Genomic DNA, 17988 nt, shown 5'->3' with positions numbered 1-17988 from the left:
CTTCTAGAGACTGGTGAAATGGGGATTGGTCACCGTCGCGGGCACCGCTGCCCTGAGGGCGGTGCACCGCCATAAAAATCCAGAGAATGGGGTATTTGGGCAGATGGCTGGGTGGTCACCGCCACCCTAGGAGTGGTGCCACCGCCACCCTGTTCGGTGCCCCAACGGCTAGTTTTTTAGCCATTGGAAAGTGACCGTTGAGAGGGGCACCGCCATGTCCGGTGCCCTCGTAGAAAACTGCTCCAAAGGGGTAATGGCTCTATTTACTTGTGGGCTTATAAATAGAGCTAGTGGCCAGCCTTGGCCACTCTCTTGGCACTTTTAACAGCTGGATACACCCTTTGAGAGCTAAACACACCACTCCACTCAGTTGCATACTTGATTTCATCATCTTGAGTGAGATTGGAGAGCTTCTAGTGCATTGCTTAGTGTTCTAGCATCTTGTGGCACTAGTTGGACGATTTGGGCTGGTGGATATCTTGTTACTCTTGGTGTTTGCCGACACCTAGATGGTCCGGTGATTGGTGGATCATCAAGCGGAGGAAGGTGATTGTCTCCGGCTCTAATCATTGTGATTGTGAGGGGTTCTTGTACCTTCCTCGGCGAAGCGCCAAAGGCAACTCTAGTGGATTGTTCGTGGCTTGTGTGATCCTCATCTTGTGTTGGTTGTGCGGAACCCGGTTGCGGGTTTGGCGTGTGATGCTAATTAGTGCATGAACCTCCAAGTGAGTGAATCACCACAACGAGGACTAGCTTGCCTACAAGCAAGTGAACCTCGATAAAAAATCGTGTCTCATCATTGTCCGAGGATTTCATTGGTTGTCTTGTGATTGATTGATTGTCTCCATCTTGTGATTGGCACACTTCTCGACACGTCGGTATAAACATCATCACCTCTCTTGTCTTACATTCTTAGTGTAGCTAAGCTCTTTAGTGTAATTAGTTTTGAGAGCTAGCTTGTGTCGGGTCTATTGGTTAGTGAGGCTCTTTAGTTAGCCTTTGAGAGCTCACTAACTTAGTGTAGTGACTTAGCAACTTATGTGCTTAGTGATCATAGTCACTAGAATTGTGGTAGGTGGCTTGCTCTTTTAGTAGGCTAGCGCAACACTCGCTTCGCCGTTTAATTGTCTAACATATTTGCTAAGTGTTGTTTTAGAAATTTTCAATAGGCTATTTATCCCCCTCTAGCCATTAGAGCCTTTTAGCAGGCGAGCGGATAAGAGCTATAGGAAGAGGAACGAGTGGATATGAACAAGTAGATGGGTAGTTTTTTTAGAAACGAAGGAGCGTGGATTGTTGGCCTGGCGTCGTGGCTCAGCAACGGAGCGTCCGGGCGGACGGACGCCCGGTTCAGAGTATTATCATATTTTTAATACTCGAAAATGAGTAATGAATTCTTTTTATTCTTTTTGGGACGGTACATATGTGTGTCCATTGGCTATAAGTAACAATGTTAATCAAGTACTCCAGTCTGAATTATAAGTCGTTTCGGTTTTTCTATAAGCTGGCAGCCACAGCACAGAGCCAGGCACACATCATGAAAGTGAGAGTGTTGACAGGGAGAGTGTTAATATAAACAAGCAAACATGTAGTAGCCGCCTGTAGGATTGAGTATACTCCACACAATACGACAGATGAGAGACGGCCCCAGAAATCAATGAACGAAACTTACTACTTTCTGAATCTGAAAGCGTACAAAAGCAACTAGGTCAAATTGAAATCCTCTCCATCAAACATGAGTATAAACTCTAATCTAATCCCTATACGCGGCCGGCGGCACACGAACTTTCGGCGCCAGTTTCCCGTTTCCCACGATCGATATTCCTATCATCTTGTTTTGGCCAGTAAGTGCGGTCTGTCGCTAGCTGCTCCTCCTTTCCTGCGTCCAGACAGTTACACACAGCAGAGCCGCAGAGAGGCAGAGACGGTGCCTGTCTGCTGGCAAACCCAACCTCGTCTTTGAGAACATTTATATATTATTATTATTATTTATATATAATCGGATCGGAAGAGTCCAATAGCAAAGCATATGGATCAAGTCTCAAATTACAGCTAGCTTTGTCTGACGTGGTGTTGACCTGGAGCCAGTCCTGACCAGACCTGAATCCCGGCTTCCTCTGACCTGACCCGGCCCTGATCCCAGGAGCTGAGTTGACCTCGCCCTATCCTTTTAGCACAAACAAACTCTCAACACGACAACACCTAGAGTGCTGCTGATGAGCTTAGCTTTGTGCTTTCCGTCTCTTTGTCCCCTTCCCTTGGGCTGGTTCCGTCCTGGAAGCGGTCTAGCTAGTGTAGCTGTGTGGACGGAATCCAATTCTCGGCTGTTTTCAGATTTACGTACCTTGCTGCTGTCATGGTGTACTGGTATCTCCTGTGACCTAGTACCTAATAAGCTTTTAGAGTAGGAGGGACACGGTCCTCCGTTCCTTTTTAATTTGCCACCCTCTCCGTTTTCATACAAGAAACAGTGTGCACGTACGAGTCTATTCTTATAAAAAACAGGATTTACCTCCGTCAAGGGTAAAAAAAAAAAACCGGTATGCACGAGAGTTTTTTATGTTTTTAGTCAAACATATTTTACACACGACGCACACACGTGAAGGTTATTTACTAGACGTATAATAAATATAACGGGAGCCAGCTTATTGTTCGTCTGGCTGTATAAGCCAGCTTATTTGCTTGCTTATAAGCCACGGTACAGTATTTTTCTCTCTCAAAAAACCAGCCATACAAACCAGCACAAGCGGCTTTTCGATCAGCCGAACACTTGTTTTGGACAAGTCTGCTTGGGTCAAATATTGAGAATATAAATCATTAATAACTTTTGAGTTGTTGAGTTTAGAAATGTGAAAACCATATGAATAGATTTATCTTGAAAAGTACTTTCATAAAAATATACATATATCACTTTCCAATAAATATTTTTTGTAAAAATAAGATGTCAAAGTTATGTTTCGTAGATCGTGTCGCTGTCTAAAACGACTTGAATTACCAATACAGAGGGGGTATGTATTTATGTCCTTTTATCTGACGCCAGATATATAGTACCAGATCGATGGTTTGGTAAGTGGGTAGAGCCTCCACCAAATGGCTCTTATTACTACCTTGATGATGATGGACGATAGGTGATGGAATAACTAATTGGCGTTTTAATTGGACAACCATGCATGCACGGCACCGAATTGGTTTGCAATTCAATGCTTCCATGCGTAAGCTGCAAGGAAGTTTTGCTAAACCTGATGCATGAGTAGATTCTAATATCTCTTATTTAGCCTTGTCGTGACTTTTATAGACGACAATTAGTGGACTATTGGTATCAGGCTGCAACCAATAATTTCCACATCAAGTAGACTACTTCATCTTGCCAAAATTGTTGGGGCAACGAACGAAAACGCCACATAAATAATGCATTGTTTGGTCGACTTACTTAGTCCCTCTCAATCCACGTAGATTGGAGTGAAAAATGAACTGATTTTCTACCTCCAACATTTTCAATACGTCAAGGTTGAAGGAGATTTTGATGAAACAAGGTTGAAGGAGATTGCTTAATTGCTACGTTTTCCAAACAAGCACTAATAAATGGGGTCGTTCTCCCGTCCCCATTTTCCACCCTCTTTCTATTTTATTATTATCCACAAAAAAACAGTGTTAGTGTCACCCTACTCAAAAGCAAATGTTCTCATTAGTCATGGAATTCTTGTAAGCAAATATCTACCTAAGCAAAAATATCGTACGGTGGAAACAAAAAAAAAACACACTTGGACAACCCTATTCAAACCAGTGGAATTAATTAGTTACAAGTTTCCTCACAAAATCGTTTAGGATTCAAGGTAGGAAATATTTAAGTTAAAATATTCTCTCTCACTTCTTTGCAAGAGAAGATCAAAATTATATGGAGCATGCAGAACAACAACTATTTGCTAGAAATTAATGTAAAGGAACAGCAAAGTATTGTCATACAAGTTGGTTAACACCAGTTGGTTGTACGTCTGATGATTGAACCCATTCCAAATGTGTGATTGTATAACACCAGTTGGTTAAGTACAGTTGTTACATCTCCACACCTCACGTCACAGCTGTATCTTCTTCTCTAAACCCTCTACCAACCCCAAAGAAAAAATATATATATATATATATATATATATAAATAAAAAAATAGCTTCTTTCTTTCTCCCCTACTGACACCTCCCCCACATCTCCAATCCCTTCTCCTCTACATACTACATGTCAGATTTGGTCAAACACTCACTGAGATTTTTTCTCATCTATACAACTCAAAACTTTAAATTAGGAACAATTCATATAAGAAACGATCCATCCGAAGAACTTTTCTCCCTCTCTGTTTTTTCCCTTTTAAAAATTAAATTTTTTTATGGACACCAACTAATTCAGCCTATGTATGTATACCAATCGTGGAAAAAAAAGACAAAAAGACATGATTTTACATTGTTGAGTGAGACCTGCCATGGGTGATGGGTCGGCTCGAGCCGAGGCCGAAGCCGAAGCCTAAGCCGAGTTCGCGGGTGTGGAACGGGCTCGGATCGTCGGACTCGGAGCGCGACCGCGACCGCGACAGGTCGGAGCCGCCGTGCCGGAAGCTGTTCTGCCCGCCGGCGGCCGCGGCGGCGCTGGCCACGACGGACTCCTCGCACAGAGTGACGGCCCACTCCAGCTCCGCCACCACCTCGGACATGATCGGCCTGGCGCGGCCCCGTGGCCGGACGCACTCCGAGGCGATCTTGGCGACGCGCGCCACGGCCTCCACCTCGTGCCCGCGCGGCGGCGGCACGCGCTCGTCGAGGATCCTCGTGATGTTGCCCGTCTCGACCGCCGGCACGGCGAACTCGATCACGTTCCGGGGAGACCCGCTGCCGTCCTGGCTCGTCCGGTGGATGGCCTTGCGGCCGGTGACGAGCTCCAGCAGCACCACGCCGAAGCTGTACACGTCGCTGCGCTCCGTCAGCTCCTGCAGCCGGTAGTACTCCGGGTCGATGTAACCCACCGTGCCGGCCGTCGCGGACGACGACGCGGCGGCGGCCGCTGCCGTGCTGCCGCTGGCCAGCGACAGCCCGAAGTCCGACACCTTGGCCGTCCACTCGCCGTCCAGCAGGATGTTGGACGGCTTCACGTCGCGGTGGATGATGGCCGGCACGGCGTAGCAATGCAGGTACTCCACGCCGCGCGCCGCGTCCAGCGCCACCCGGAGCCGCGCCTCCCACGACGCGAACAGCGGCGAGTACCCGCTGCTGCTGCTGCTGCTGCCGCTGCCGTGGAGGTGGTCGTGGAGCGCGCCGTGGGGCATGAACTCGAACACCAGGATGCGCTCGCCGCGCTCCTCGCAGAAGCCCAGCAGCTGCACCAGGTTCCGGTGGTTCACGCGCGACAGCAGCCGCAGCTCCGCGCGGAACGCGCGCTCCGCGTCGAAGCGACGCCGGCGGCGGCCGCCGCTGCCGCTACGCTCCGCACGCTTGATGGCCACCTCGCGCCCGTCGGGGAGCTTGGCGCGGTACACAGACCCGAAGCTGCCGCTCCCGATCTTCTTCTCCACCGAGAAGCCGTCGGTGATGCGCGACAGGTCCCGGAGCGTGAACTCCTCGCACCCGAGCGGCCGCGCCGGCCGGAGCGGCGAGACCTGCGGCGCCGGCATGACCATGGCCTCCACGTCGCGGCACAGCCGCCGCGACGACGACTCCCCGAGGCGCAGCGTCAGCGTCTTCTTGTTGTTGTCCCGCTTCCTGTACGCCACGAGGTAGAGCGCCACCGCAGCAGCCGCGAGCACCGCGGCGCCGACGCCGCCCACGCTGAGGGCGACGGTCAGGGTCTTGGCCTTCTTCTTCCCGCTGTCGTCTACGGCTGCCGATACATCCCTCTCGTTGGCAATGAGGATCCTGGAAGCGTTCAGCCGCAACGGGCAGGCCTGGCAGACGGCGAGCTCCTCGCCGTCCTCGGCACCGCCGGAGCCGCAGAGCGCGCCGGAGCCGGAGATGATGTCGCAGGGGCAGCTCTTCTTGCGCGCGCAGGCGCCGGGCATGGTGCTGTTGTAGACCAGGCTGCCGCCGGTGCCGAACCGGTCGCTTCTCCCCCAGCACGCGACGGAGTAGTTGCTCTTGAGGATGCCGCACACCGCGTCGCCGTCGGCCTCGATGGCTAGGAAATCCGTGTTCCTGTACTGGTCCGGCACCTGTACGGCGCCCCAGCACTGGACCCGGCCGCTGCCGGAGAGGATGCAGGTGGTGTCGTTGCCGAGCGCCATGGAGAGCATGTCGCCCGGCAGCTCGTGCGCCGGCACGTCCGGGACGTCGCCGTCGCCCCAGCAGCCGAAGCCACCCTCGGAGTCGACGGCGCACGCGTGGCGGTGGCCGGCGGCAAGGGTATTGAAGGCCGCGGGCGTGGGGGTGAGCGACGGCGCCGTCATGCCGCCGAAGCAGCTCATGCTGGTATTGTCGCGCTTGTCGATGCCGCAGAGGAAGTCGTGGCCCAGCGCGATGCGGGAGAAGTCGAGGCCTTTCGGGAGGTCGAGGTGCGGCCACTCCCAGCATGCGGGGTCGTGGTCGTCGGAGAGGCCGCAGACGTGGGATCCCCCGGCGTTGAGCGAGCGCAGCGAGGGGCCCCAGTAGAGGCGGCGGCCGACGGGGCGGGAGCGGTTGGCGGCGAACTCCTCGGAGAAGGACCACCAGCGCATGGCGGCGTGGCCGCCCAGCGGCGCCATGAGGCCGCACAGGAAGTCGGCCCCGGCCGCGATGGCGTTGTAGGGGATGTCCGCGGACGGGTACACGAACTGCTGGCCGTCGGGGTGCGAGGTGCAGTGCAGCTTGGAGCCTGGTGACGACCCCGCTCCTCCCGCGTCATCGCCGGCGGCGCTGATGGTGACGAGCGCGCAGACGAGCGTAGCGTTGGGCGCGTGGGAGATTGCGACCGTCGAGAACTGCCGCGACGCCGTGCACACGTCGGCGATCAAGACGACGGCGACGAGAAGGACGAGGAGGTAAGGAAGCCTAGTGCTGGTGCTCGTTCTCCTCAGGAGGAAAAGACGACGGCGGTGGCCGGCGTGGGCATGGCTAGACATTGGCGGCACCCGGAGGGAGAAGACGACATGAGCGCGCGAGGCAGCCGTTGCTTGCCCTGCCGCGGTGGACGGCGACGGCACGTCGGCACGCGAGCGAGGAGGAAGGAATCGGGGTATCGGGAATCGAGGGGACGGGAGAGGTGGGAGAGTGGGTGCGCTGGCTTTTGCTTGGATGTCGCTTTTTGTTTCTTTCTAGTAGGTGGGCGCATTGCTGGAAAGAAACGCGTTTCCGTGAAATTTTCCTAACATTTCTTTTTTTTTTCCTTTTCTTTCTTTAATTAAAGATATAAAGAAACTTCTGCTGCAGGCTCTAGAGACGACGAGTTCATGATGAGGGAGGGAGGCCGGCGAGGTTGCAGGTTTTGGGGTTTGTTAGGTAGACTTGACTTGGTCCGTTCAAATTCAAGTGTCAATGGAGATTGGATAAGAGTACCCTGCTCAGAGTATCTCCAAGAGTTTGCTATCTCAACTTGGCATCCATATAATTTTGGCAAAATAAGAAAAAATAGCCTCCAACAGTTTTGCAAAACAACTTGGCATCAATAGCAACTTGGCAAATCTTCCCTCCGCGCGCGCAAATATACGCGCGCGTATACGGCTTGGCATCCGGGGCTCTTCGTTCGCTTAGCGGAGCTCTTCGTTCGCTTAGCGGGCCTCTTCGTTTTGTTAACGGGTTTTTTTTATTTTACCAAGTCAAAAATGCTAAACTCTTGGAGATGGATTGTTTTTTTACTTGACATATAATTTTAGGAGTTGGCAAATCACAAGATTTGCCAAATAAAATTTGTCAAACTCTTGGAGATGCTCTGATGCTCTCAATTTTTGTCTGCCTCCTCTGCTCTCTTCTCGTCTCCTCTCTTCAGACCACTTGCCAGCCAGCCATCGAGTTTCTGGATCAACACGGATTTCATTTCCCCATTCTGCAATTGTACTCTTTTCGATTCTTTCTCGTGTCATCAGCCGACCAAAGAAACCTACTAGAGGAAGGATTTGTCAGACACACACACGTACACACACGCATCCTCTTTGTTTCATTCCACGAGCAACCAACCATTCATTCCCAACAAGGGTCTGCATTGGCAGTTGGGATGGAAAGGTTTGGAACATACGTACTCCACCTACTTGCCTGCAGTACACTCGAGGTTGGTTAGGTTTACAGCTCACTTAACTTAGGCCCCCGTTTAGTTCCGAAAATTTTTGGCTTTTGGCTACTGTAGCACTTTCGTTTTTATTTGGCAAAAATTGTCCAATTATGGACTATTTAGGCTTAAAAGATTCGTCTCACGATTTCTCGGCTAACTGTGTAATTAGTTTTTTTTCGTCTACATTTAGTACTCCATGCATGTGCCGCAAAATTCGATGTGACGGGTACTGCGCAAAAATTTTTGGTTTTTGGATGGAACTAAACGGGGCCTTACTCAAGAAGGGAACAACCTGTACCGCCAAAAGTCATTACTGCAAAAAAAAAAGTCATTCAGCAAAGATTACCCGGGATGCTTAAACATCCTTCAAGAATGGGGATGGCACAGATTTCCTCTTCACTGTGCGCTGCCAACCAAAGCAGCAGAAGCATCACTGTTCATGGTTAGGTTAGGTCCTTACCATTCAGGTGTATCATATCAAACGACAAGCGTTAAGCGATGAGCAGAGGCTTTTGTGTATCAGTGATCACCTCTGAATCAGAGAGAAGCCATGGCCAGGCCATACAGGATGTGCCACGTGCCCATGCGCCATTCTTATCATATAATGCAGTGCTAGTCTCAAGGCACCTCACATTCACAGGAGTAGGTGACAGGTTTAGGACCCGACTGATTCCAGAATGTGTTATAATATTCACAGCAAATATTCAAGTCTGGATTGTCAATCATGTATGTATCCCAGTTGAACTTCTGTTTGAGCAAAGAGCATCTCTTTTTTCTCTGGTCAGGTGAGCAGTTGGGGAGAAGAATTTGCCGAGGCAATAAACAAACCCTAGATCATCAAATTATAATAGGAGGGTGTTTCATCAGGCCAGCCCTATTCCAGGGCGGCAAGCAATGGACCAACATGTGGCCACCACAATTAGCCTCATAGAAAAATCAAACAGAATTCTGAATCCCATATGCAGACAACAGAGATGGGCATTCCTCAACTAATCTCGCACCCACATGTATGTATAGACTAATCGGCCTCAACATTCCAACCTGCTTCCATGTCTTCAGGGTACAGCTTTGCCAAAGTCAGCACCGCTGCCTGGAGCTTCTCTTCACACGAAACCGAGCCTGAGAAATTCCTAACGCTTCATTATCGCCGCCATGGCTACATGCAGAGGGCTTGTCTTCACCGGAGCTCGGCGTCGCGGACGGAACAGGGAATGTCGCACCCTGAAAGTGGTGCTCCCGTTGCTGGGGAAGAGGCTCGCACAGAGTTGAAGGAATGAAGGGTTCTCCTGCTGCATAGGATAATCCTCCTCCATTTCAACCTCTTGGCTGGTCTCTGTCTGTCCCTGTGATGACATGACACAAAAGTGAGCTTAACCTTTTCCGTAGATTCATAGGCATGCAACAATGACTTTGTGCCCACTATACTGATTGCCTCTGGTACTACTTAAGATTTGTGGGTCATAACAAAGAGAAACAGCACAGAGACAGTATGCCACTAACAGGTGTACCCGACAGGACATGTGAGTGGGACCAAAACCAAATTGCCCAGGTGACACTCGAGCAGACATAGGACAAGATGAGGAATGAAGTCAAACTGTTAATCAACTGATCCCAACCACTAAGCAATATAGCTTATAGAGAACTTTTTTAGCCTCTACTAATCCTAGCATACTATCAAATAATAATGACAAGATATACATGGAAACAAAATGCTGAGGATGTCCTGGAAGTCTGGCTACAGTTACCTTTTGCTGGTGATGCTCAACATCAGAGTACTCATTAGGCTGAGTGGGGGTGTGCTCTTCGTTACTGTTCATATATCTATACTCAGCCTGCCCTTTTTCCTCCAAGTATTGTCTGGAACCCTCGTCTTCATAGTCAGGAAGCGGCAAACTAGATGTCTGATCAATGGAGAACTTTCCGACATCTTCCATCCGAATCCCAGAATCGTTTGCTTCTGGTATCTCTTTGTACACATAAGTTTGTGACGGTTGCTCCTGGCTAGAGCAAGTGTCATGATTACCAAGATTATTAGCACCAGAGTTTCCCTGACATGCAAAGCACATATTAGCTCAAGATGAAGATAGCCTGCATGCTTGAAAACACCTCTAGTCAGTGTTTCGAAGGCGGCGCCTAGGCGTCCAGGCGTACCCAGCTTGCCTTGGCAAACAGTGGCGCCTTGTCGCCTGGGCGTCCAGGAGGACCCAGCACTCGCCTGGTCGCCTAGTCACCTTTCAAACACTGTCTCTAGTCCTTTACACTCTGAGAATAAGAACATCACAATATGTAGTACAGAGAGTAAAAAAGTAAAAAACATCAATTGTGCCATGACTAAGTGTACAGTGAGAAAATCAACTACAAAAGCCAAAAATGATACTTGGAACAAGTCAAGCACATGTACTACATACCAAGCATCATCTTGATATGTAAGCATTACTTTGATGTTCAGAAAGCAGAAACAGAAAATTGGCAAATTTGGGTGCTATTTCTTCTTAATTAAGAAGCCACCTAGCCTCCTAGGTTGGTCAAGTTTTTCAGAAACAGAAAATTGCAGACAGCAGAGGCATGCTTATTCGATTGAACACACTGTAATATGAGTATACAACTTTGAGGCATGCTTATTCCATTGAACACACTATAAAATGAGTATACAACTTTGATGTTGGCGACAAAGAGTTGCAGATAACAGAGGCATGGTTGTTCAATTGAAAACAGTGTTATATGAGTCTATCAGAACACCAAAATGGCAACAGAAACATGGAGAAATAAAACTAACACACATTTGGGAAGACCCTTGACCAAAAAGCATAACAAAAGAAATAAAAGGATGTAGATGTGCAAGCTAACCTCCATGTCCTGCTGCTCAGAAGTGTTACTATCCATTGCAGCAGTTTCATTATCTATAATAGCCAATATTTCATCCCTTTCTTTCTTACGCCTTGTAACTTGACAAACAGCACATATGCAGTCACTTTTGTGGCGATCGTTCCTGCAGTCAAACACATCATGTAAGAACACCAAACAATATAGTCAACAGGGCCCTCCTAGGAAATAAAAAGTAAACGAGATAACACTAAACAACATCTTCTAAAGCGTTGCGGGTACCAATGCAACTTTCAACAGAAACGTCACAGGAAACTTCCAGTGTTGCAGTGGCGGAGCTTGACCATAGAAATAGATGGGGGCAGTTCATAGAATTCTGAATTAAACAACAATGAACAGCACCAACTTCACTGTTTAACTAGTGGAAAATTGCATTGGCAGGGGAGGCCATGGCCCACTTTGGCCTTAACCAAGCTCCACCCCTAGTGTTTCTAAGAGGAATAACTAAACATGCTCTTAGTGTTGAGTAGTGATGGTCTAAATCAATACTCTTTTTAACATGTTGCAAGAGAATATAGGCTGGCTATGTAAAAAAATTATTTGATCCAATATCCGAAATGGAAATGGAATAGCACAGAAAGACCCGGAAGAGGTGGACGGTTTCAGAAGAGATGCATGGTTTTTCTTATGATCTTTGAATATCCAGTTTTCTGCTTATTCTTAACTAAGAAGCCAATATGCATGTCAGGGCAGTGTCGCCTGTCAGCGCCGGTTTCATGTGATGGGATGGTGGTGCAGAACGCACCACCAGGAACCGAGACTTTATAAGGAAGTAAATTTCATGCATAAGCATCCCAAAACCAAGTTGAAAAATCCACACCAGCATTTGGCATAAGACTAAAAGGGTAAGTCATAACCTATCAAAGTGTTAACGTTGCAGAATGCCTATCATGTGCTCTAATGGGGCAGGTCATCTTTTTTCCCCGTCGAATATTTGCCTTGATTTCCATCCTCTCTTTAGCAGTACCACAATACATCACAATTTTCCCATTCTATATGTGTGCTAAAGTTGCATGGCACATCAGCTTCGCTGCATGATAGTTTAGCCTCTAGAATAGATTAAGAACTTGAATGCAGCTGCAGGATACATTAATGGCATACCCTGGGCGTCGCCTTTTGTTCTTAGCCTTGTTCTTTGAGTGGCCTTTGGCATCCTCATCGCCAGTGTTGTCATTGCCGCCTACACAACATATGGGTAAATCATATATTTGAACGGATGCACATGTAAAAGGTAAAAGAAAAACTATAGATGCGAAATGAATGACAGTTGTGTAAGAATAGTTTTCCATTACACCGAAATGCTCAAGGAGGGTGCAATGGTCGCATCCTTAGTTCATTATTATAATCCAGAAGTTCCAAAAAAATCTGGCTACATGAACATTAGATGTACATGATGCAATAAGCTTATTTTCCTCACTGCTCACTGAATTATTTTAAAATGAATCATTAATGTCCTGCAAATGAATCAATTTTCCTCACTGCTCACTGAATTATTTTAAAATAAATCATAAATGTCCTGCAAATGAATCAATGATAAAATAGACATTGATGACATATATAAAAGATCTCATTTGTACACTACTTGAAAGTTGAAATAGTAGCAGTTGACAAGAATCGAATCAAGTCAAACATTGAACAGAAGTAAATTAAGGACAAATGACGATAGCTGTCAGATATCCAATACATACCGCTGTCTGGCACATCAGAATACAAGCCAGCGGCCAACCAATATTTCATGAAGCCCTTCTTGACCCGTTTCATAAGCTCAATTATGTAATCGCCTTTACTGTTGTACTTGATACAGTTATCCCATATGAATTGCACATCCTTATATACATCCTCCGAATTCATATACTTGTCACCACGTTCCAAATTTTGACATATTGTGCCAAAATCCATAGGAGTATCAATAACATCAAAATAATCCTACAAAGTTTCATATGTGTTAGGGTTGGGAAACAGATGAAGTGAACGAAATAAGAATAGGCAAAAGATATATTTTCAACAGCAGTAGATCTATAAGCATATGCTTATATAGCCAGGTACTTGGGTTAAGACAAAGGCCAGGAGACATAGATAGAGAAATCCAAGAAACAAAAGGAAAATAAAAACTGCAGCTGAACTTATCCACGTTTGAGGTTGCAATAGCTTTCCTTGCCCTCTTATCTATGTTCCATATATCGCAATATGCACCTGGGATGCAGGACTGTTGTTACAGGCAAGTTAATCTACCCTGATAGGGTTTTGCTCCCAGTGTCATAAGAAAAGGTGAACCTTTCATCCTAGTTAGATAAGCATTCTCATGATAGAAGTTTAAATACTAGTACTAAGAAAAAGACAAATTGAATGCACTACCCCAAAACTTAGATCCCCGCAGATGGAATTAGCAATATATATATAACATAATCAATCCACCAAAAGACAGAGACTAAAGGAAAATGAAAAATTTGACACACATTTATGGAAACTGTATCTGAAGTTCTGAACCCACAGCGTGAGTGATCGATATTATTACCATAACTTCTCAAAGGATGAGACTACAATGTGCTATAGCCTATTGGTCATTTCATCTGGAAAGGCGTACAGTCTTTGGTGAAGCTTAAAAAAACAGGTATATTGCACCTTATCTAGTCAAAGTAAATACCGTTTAATTAACCCCCTGGGGCGGTTTTGCAGGGCAGTTTTCCATTGCTGGAGTGCCACATTGGACAGGCAAGACATGCTTAACAGATGAAGAGTTGTGTATTTCAAACGAAAGAAACTGCAATGTGTAGCACAAAATACTCACAGGTATTTCTAATGCAATGGGATCCACTGGAACATTGAACGGATCAGCAGCGTCCATCTTCATAACTTTCTTAATAGCCTGAGAAACAAGTGCAAACAGAGTTTCAGTATAACCTTTATTATCCAGATTCAGCATATCTCTCATAGGTAAAACGCAAGAGACCTCACATAAAGGTAAGCCGAACTCTACTCACTTCAAGTGCAGCAGCCAGCTCTTTCTCGTTGCGCTGATGTTCCGGAGTAGACTGTTTTTCTTCTGACTCCTGTGAGCTCCACAGCTCCACCACATCCTCCATTTTTTTGCTTTCCAAAAGAGCTTCCTGCTTGCTCGGAGGAGGCTCAACTACTGAATCAGCTTTCCGATCCGGTGTGCTGTTTTCTCCAGAAGGCAGCCCCGCCAACTTGATCTTAATGCCTCCTACTTTCCTTGCCACCTTCTCCTTATCCGCGTCACTCGACTCCAACCCTTGCCCGTCTGCTTGCTGCCCATCCGTCACGACCGCAGCCTTCTCCGCGTCAGCTCTTTTGATTACTTCAGGGACAGCAGCGCCTTCCGATTTCCCAGCATCAGCAAGCGGTGGCACTTCAGCTTCCGAAGAATCCTGCTGCTGCGGGCGGAGCGGCGAGTCCACCGTCTTGGACGACTTGAACTTGAGCTTCACACGGCCGTACACAGCTCCCACCTTGGGCCTGCTGTACGTTATGTCCGCAGGAGGATTAGCCAGAGCGCTGGCGCTGGGCTTCCGAGGTGGCTCAGAAGGTTGAAGTTGAGCAGGAGGAGGAGGAGGCGGTGGTTCAGGCACTGCTGCCCCCGCATCGGCGACGGGCGGCGCGTTATTATTATCCTCCTCCGCCTGGTCTCGCGGGCTGTCCGACGCCTCCGTGCTGGGACTGGACGCGGAATCCGGCGAGGTGGACTCCGCCGGACCAGCCTTCTTGCGCGCCGGCTTGCGGGCGCGCTTGCGCTTCATCGTGGTGCTGCTGTTGCTTTTTGGTGGCGGCCAAACAGCAGCTGAGGCGGCTGGGATCGACCGACGCGGCAAAGGAACGCGCTGCAAATAAACGAGGGGGAGAAGCAAGTGTTCGGGCTCAGATTGCGCCGCGCGGGAAGGCGCGGAATTCCACGGAACGGGACGATAACGGATCGCCTGGCGGACGAACCCACCGAGGGGAAGCGAAGAGCTAGGGTTCCTTACCGGAGGAGAGGTGGAGGGGGAATTCGGTCCCGGGGCCGCAAGGATCTCCGGCCGGCGCGCGTCCAGCAGCAGCAGCAGGAGGAGGGAGAGCTCGGGGGACGCGCGTTGCGCGGGAAGAGAACGGGTGCGGCGGGCGGGCGGGCGGAGGTGGAGGCGGTGGCGGTCAGGCGGAGACGGAGGCGGGGGGAGAGCCAGAGGCCAGAGCCCAAGCTCGTTGGGTGGCAGACGGCCGGGAGGGACACAAGTCAGCGAGTAGGCCGCCTTGTAACATTACTACTGGGCTGTTGGGCCTTACGGGCCTGTAATTCGACTGCATTTGTTTCTTATCATATTGGGCCTTTGATGGGTCTGATTTGTTTCGTCACAAGCTTTGGTCTCCCTGAAAGCCTTTCCAAGCCCCCGTAGCTGTCCAAGCCCCTGAAGATGATCTCGTGGGCCTTGAAGAATCCTGCAAGCAGCAGCCGATTTCGCAGTAGATAAGATTACCTCCATCGAATGAGCACAATCAGGGAGACATCTTGAAGGCCAGTACCGAAATATCAGCAACCGGGGTAGCTTGCGGTCGTGTTTCCTGCTGGGGAGGATCTCCCAGCGCCTATCAGGGTTGGGGGCAGAGACCCGTCCACGGCGGCCGAGGCACTGGCGGGCAGGGACGCGGCCATTGGCCAACCGGACAGGCAGGCCGTGAACCAACTTAGGTCGTGGCCGGCGATGTGTATGCCAATGGCGCCGCCTCCCGCCGTCGTTGCCAAGGCTGCCCGCCTTGGCGCTAGCGCCACGTATGCCAATGACGACGATGGATCGCAGCGGAGCTCTCGCAGGCGGCGGTGATGCCATTCGCGTCTTTGGCTGTCGACGGGCAGCATCGAGGTAGGAGATTGGGGAGGCACTGGATGACCGCTCTGCATCTGAGTCAGACCCATCGTCCGCCCAACGACGGTCCTTAGAACGCCCCGCCGCGCTCTGCCGTGGGTGGAAGGGAGAGGCGAAGGGAGAGAGCGCGGACTGCGGGCTCGGTGGGGAGCCGCCCATGGCCGACTGCCGCGCCGGACCGACCTCCGGGCAGTGGTCGCCTACCCTAATCAGATCTGGACGAGGAAGACGTCGAGTGGATCTGGTCCAGTGGAGCAGCAGGTCACCCTCGCCATGGCGGTTGCCGGCTTCGACAGCGGCGGAGCCCCGGAGGCCCCCGTGAGCGAGGACCCGCCGGCGGGCCGCGTGCCCCGACACCCAGGTTCGTCGGGATGGCCAGGCACGTAGGGGGTTGGCTGCATCGGCGCTGCCGCCGAGCTCTCCAGCGGAGGGAGGTGGTGGGCCGGCCCATCTGTAACCGCCGGCGGGCTTGGCGCAGGCCCCGTGGCCGGTGGCGATGGCCGGGCGGCCATCCCGCAAGCACCACTGGAGCTGCCGTCCGCATCAACCTGCAGCTGCGGTGTGCACGGCAGGTGGAGACCGGACGCGACTGGAGGAGGGAGGAGAGTGGGGGAGGGAAGGGCCACCGGCGCCGGGTCGGCAGCCGCGCCGAACAGGGGTCGGCCCATCCTGATTGGAGCGGACCTGTGGCCGGAAACGGCGGCGGAGGAGGGGCTAGTGAGAGTCGTGGAGATAGAGAAGGAAAGGGAGGGGGAGGGGGCCGCCGGCGCCTGGGTGGCTGGCGGCGGCGGGGCGCTGGGCGCGGTCGCCAGGTGCGGTCCGCCCTAACGGGCCGAACCCCCCTTCCTGGTCAAACATTCTCTCATCATTCCCTTGGTGGGAACGGTGCTGGGCTGCTGATTCACGAGATTTCTCCCTTCTCCATGTCGCAGCTATTGGTGCTTTAATTGATAGTTTCATCTTTCAGTTACATATATGATCGATTAATTAGGAATGAAAATTCCTTTGCTCGTATAATTGGAACACCGCATTATTATCTCTTATCCTGTGTATGATTGCTCTGTCACACAAATTAGTTAGTATATAAAGTTCACCATAGGTGGATTTTTTTCTGGTTCCGTCACATTGTCCAGAGAATTTGCTCCAAAGATGCTGGGGACAGAACTGGCTCTGCTCCTGATTCAATCTCTACCAGAATTATTCTAGAATCAATTTTCACTTGCTCTCCACCAAAATCAAGTAGAATCATTTTACCATAGAATCAAGGAGCGCAGCTAGAGAATCTAGGAGTGGAGCTTTACAAATAGACCCTAAATAGGAGGCAATAAGAAGCGAGTTTCTTTTTATGTCCCACTGTGAATGAAGAAGTGATTCTTGTCTGGTCCCCACCAGATTTTGTATAGATTTTTATTGTTTAGCTAATGAGGAGTTATTCTGATGGAGAACCATTTCTCGATTAGAATCACTCCTCCTTAGCTAAAGTGGTTTAAAATTTAGTTGCTACCTTTTATGTCCCAATGTGAATGAAGAAGTGATTAATCGTGACCTTTGGACCAAGGCGGATGACTTCCCGCCTCGGTTAAGCGTTTTTGCTCGTCTCGGTTAAATTTTCTGTAGTAGTGTACACTTTAGACCATGAGATCCAAACATGTCTTAAGTTGGTACTCTCCATCCTAAAATGTAATACGTCATTCTCATTTTTTAATAAATCTATAAATCTCTAGTTTGACGAAATATATGGAAAAATATACTAACACATTTTTTTGGGACGATGTAGTAGTTCTCTTTTGTGTATCATCGGGTTATAGTGAACAAACAAAATTACTTGGGGAATACAATGGACCTTTTTTCCCTTGTAATTTGTATGTTTTGTTTGTCTAAATCTAAACAACTTTGCAGACTGATATCTAAATTAGACTTGATCAAACATCGTGTCGAGTCAAGTTTGGGTTAGGCCAATCTTTAGCTCGAGCCTGGCGGGCCAGGGCAGGCCAAGCTATCTCTTATGTTTTTCTTTGTTTCAGGTGTTTTCAGGTTA

At 49.4% G+C, this 17988-nt stretch overlaps 3 protein-coding genes across 4 annotated transcripts; all 3 read right to left on the bottom strand.

Annotated features, from left to right (window-relative positions):
* Positions 1–3999: 3999 nt before the first annotated feature.
* LOC136472410 (serine/threonine-protein kinase-like protein CCR4) lies at positions 4000–7251 on the bottom strand. Its single transcript, XM_066470121.1, has one exon. It carries the CDS (start codon positions 7067–7069, stop codon positions 4445–4447), a length of 2625 nt encoding a protein of 874 aa, XP_066326218.1. The 5' UTR covers positions 7070–7251; the 3' UTR covers positions 4000–4444.
* A 1635-nt stretch (positions 7252–8886) lies between these two features.
* LOC136476584 (uncharacterized) lies at positions 8887–16986 on the bottom strand. Of its 2 annotated transcripts, XM_066474468.1 has the most exons (9): positions 15610–16986; positions 15078–15525; positions 14076–14933; positions 13883–13960; positions 12783–13020; positions 12196–12274; positions 11059–11200; positions 9957–10259; positions 8887–9554 (listed from the first exon to the last, which is right to left on the bottom strand). In XM_066474468.1, the coding sequence occupies exons 3-9, from the start codon at positions 14850–14852 to the stop codon at positions 9342–9344; spliced, it is 1830 nt and encodes a 609-aa protein (XP_066330565.1). In that variant the 5' UTR covers positions 14853–14933; positions 15078–15525; positions 15610–16986; the 3' UTR covers positions 8887–9341. The 2 variants fall into 2 exon arrangements, with proteins under 2 accessions (XP_066330565.1, XP_066330564.1); XM_066474467.1 differs by having other exon boundaries at positions 15078–16986.
* Positions 16160–16618, bottom strand: LOC136469272 (uncharacterized). Its single transcript, XM_066467529.1, has one exon. It carries the CDS (start codon positions 16616–16618, stop codon positions 16160–16162), a length of 459 nt encoding a protein of 152 aa, XP_066323626.1.
* Positions 16987–17988: the final 1002 nt, after the last annotated feature.

The sequence above is a fragment of the Miscanthus floridulus genome, chromosome 8 (assembly GCF_019320115.1).
Source record: "Miscanthus floridulus cultivar M001 chromosome 8, ASM1932011v1, whole genome shotgun sequence".
NCBI lineage: Eukaryota > Viridiplantae > Streptophyta > Magnoliopsida > Poales > Poaceae > Miscanthus > Miscanthus floridulus.
Note: the sequence above shows the minus strand (reverse complement) of the source record. Positions and strands in the feature narration are given on the sequence as shown.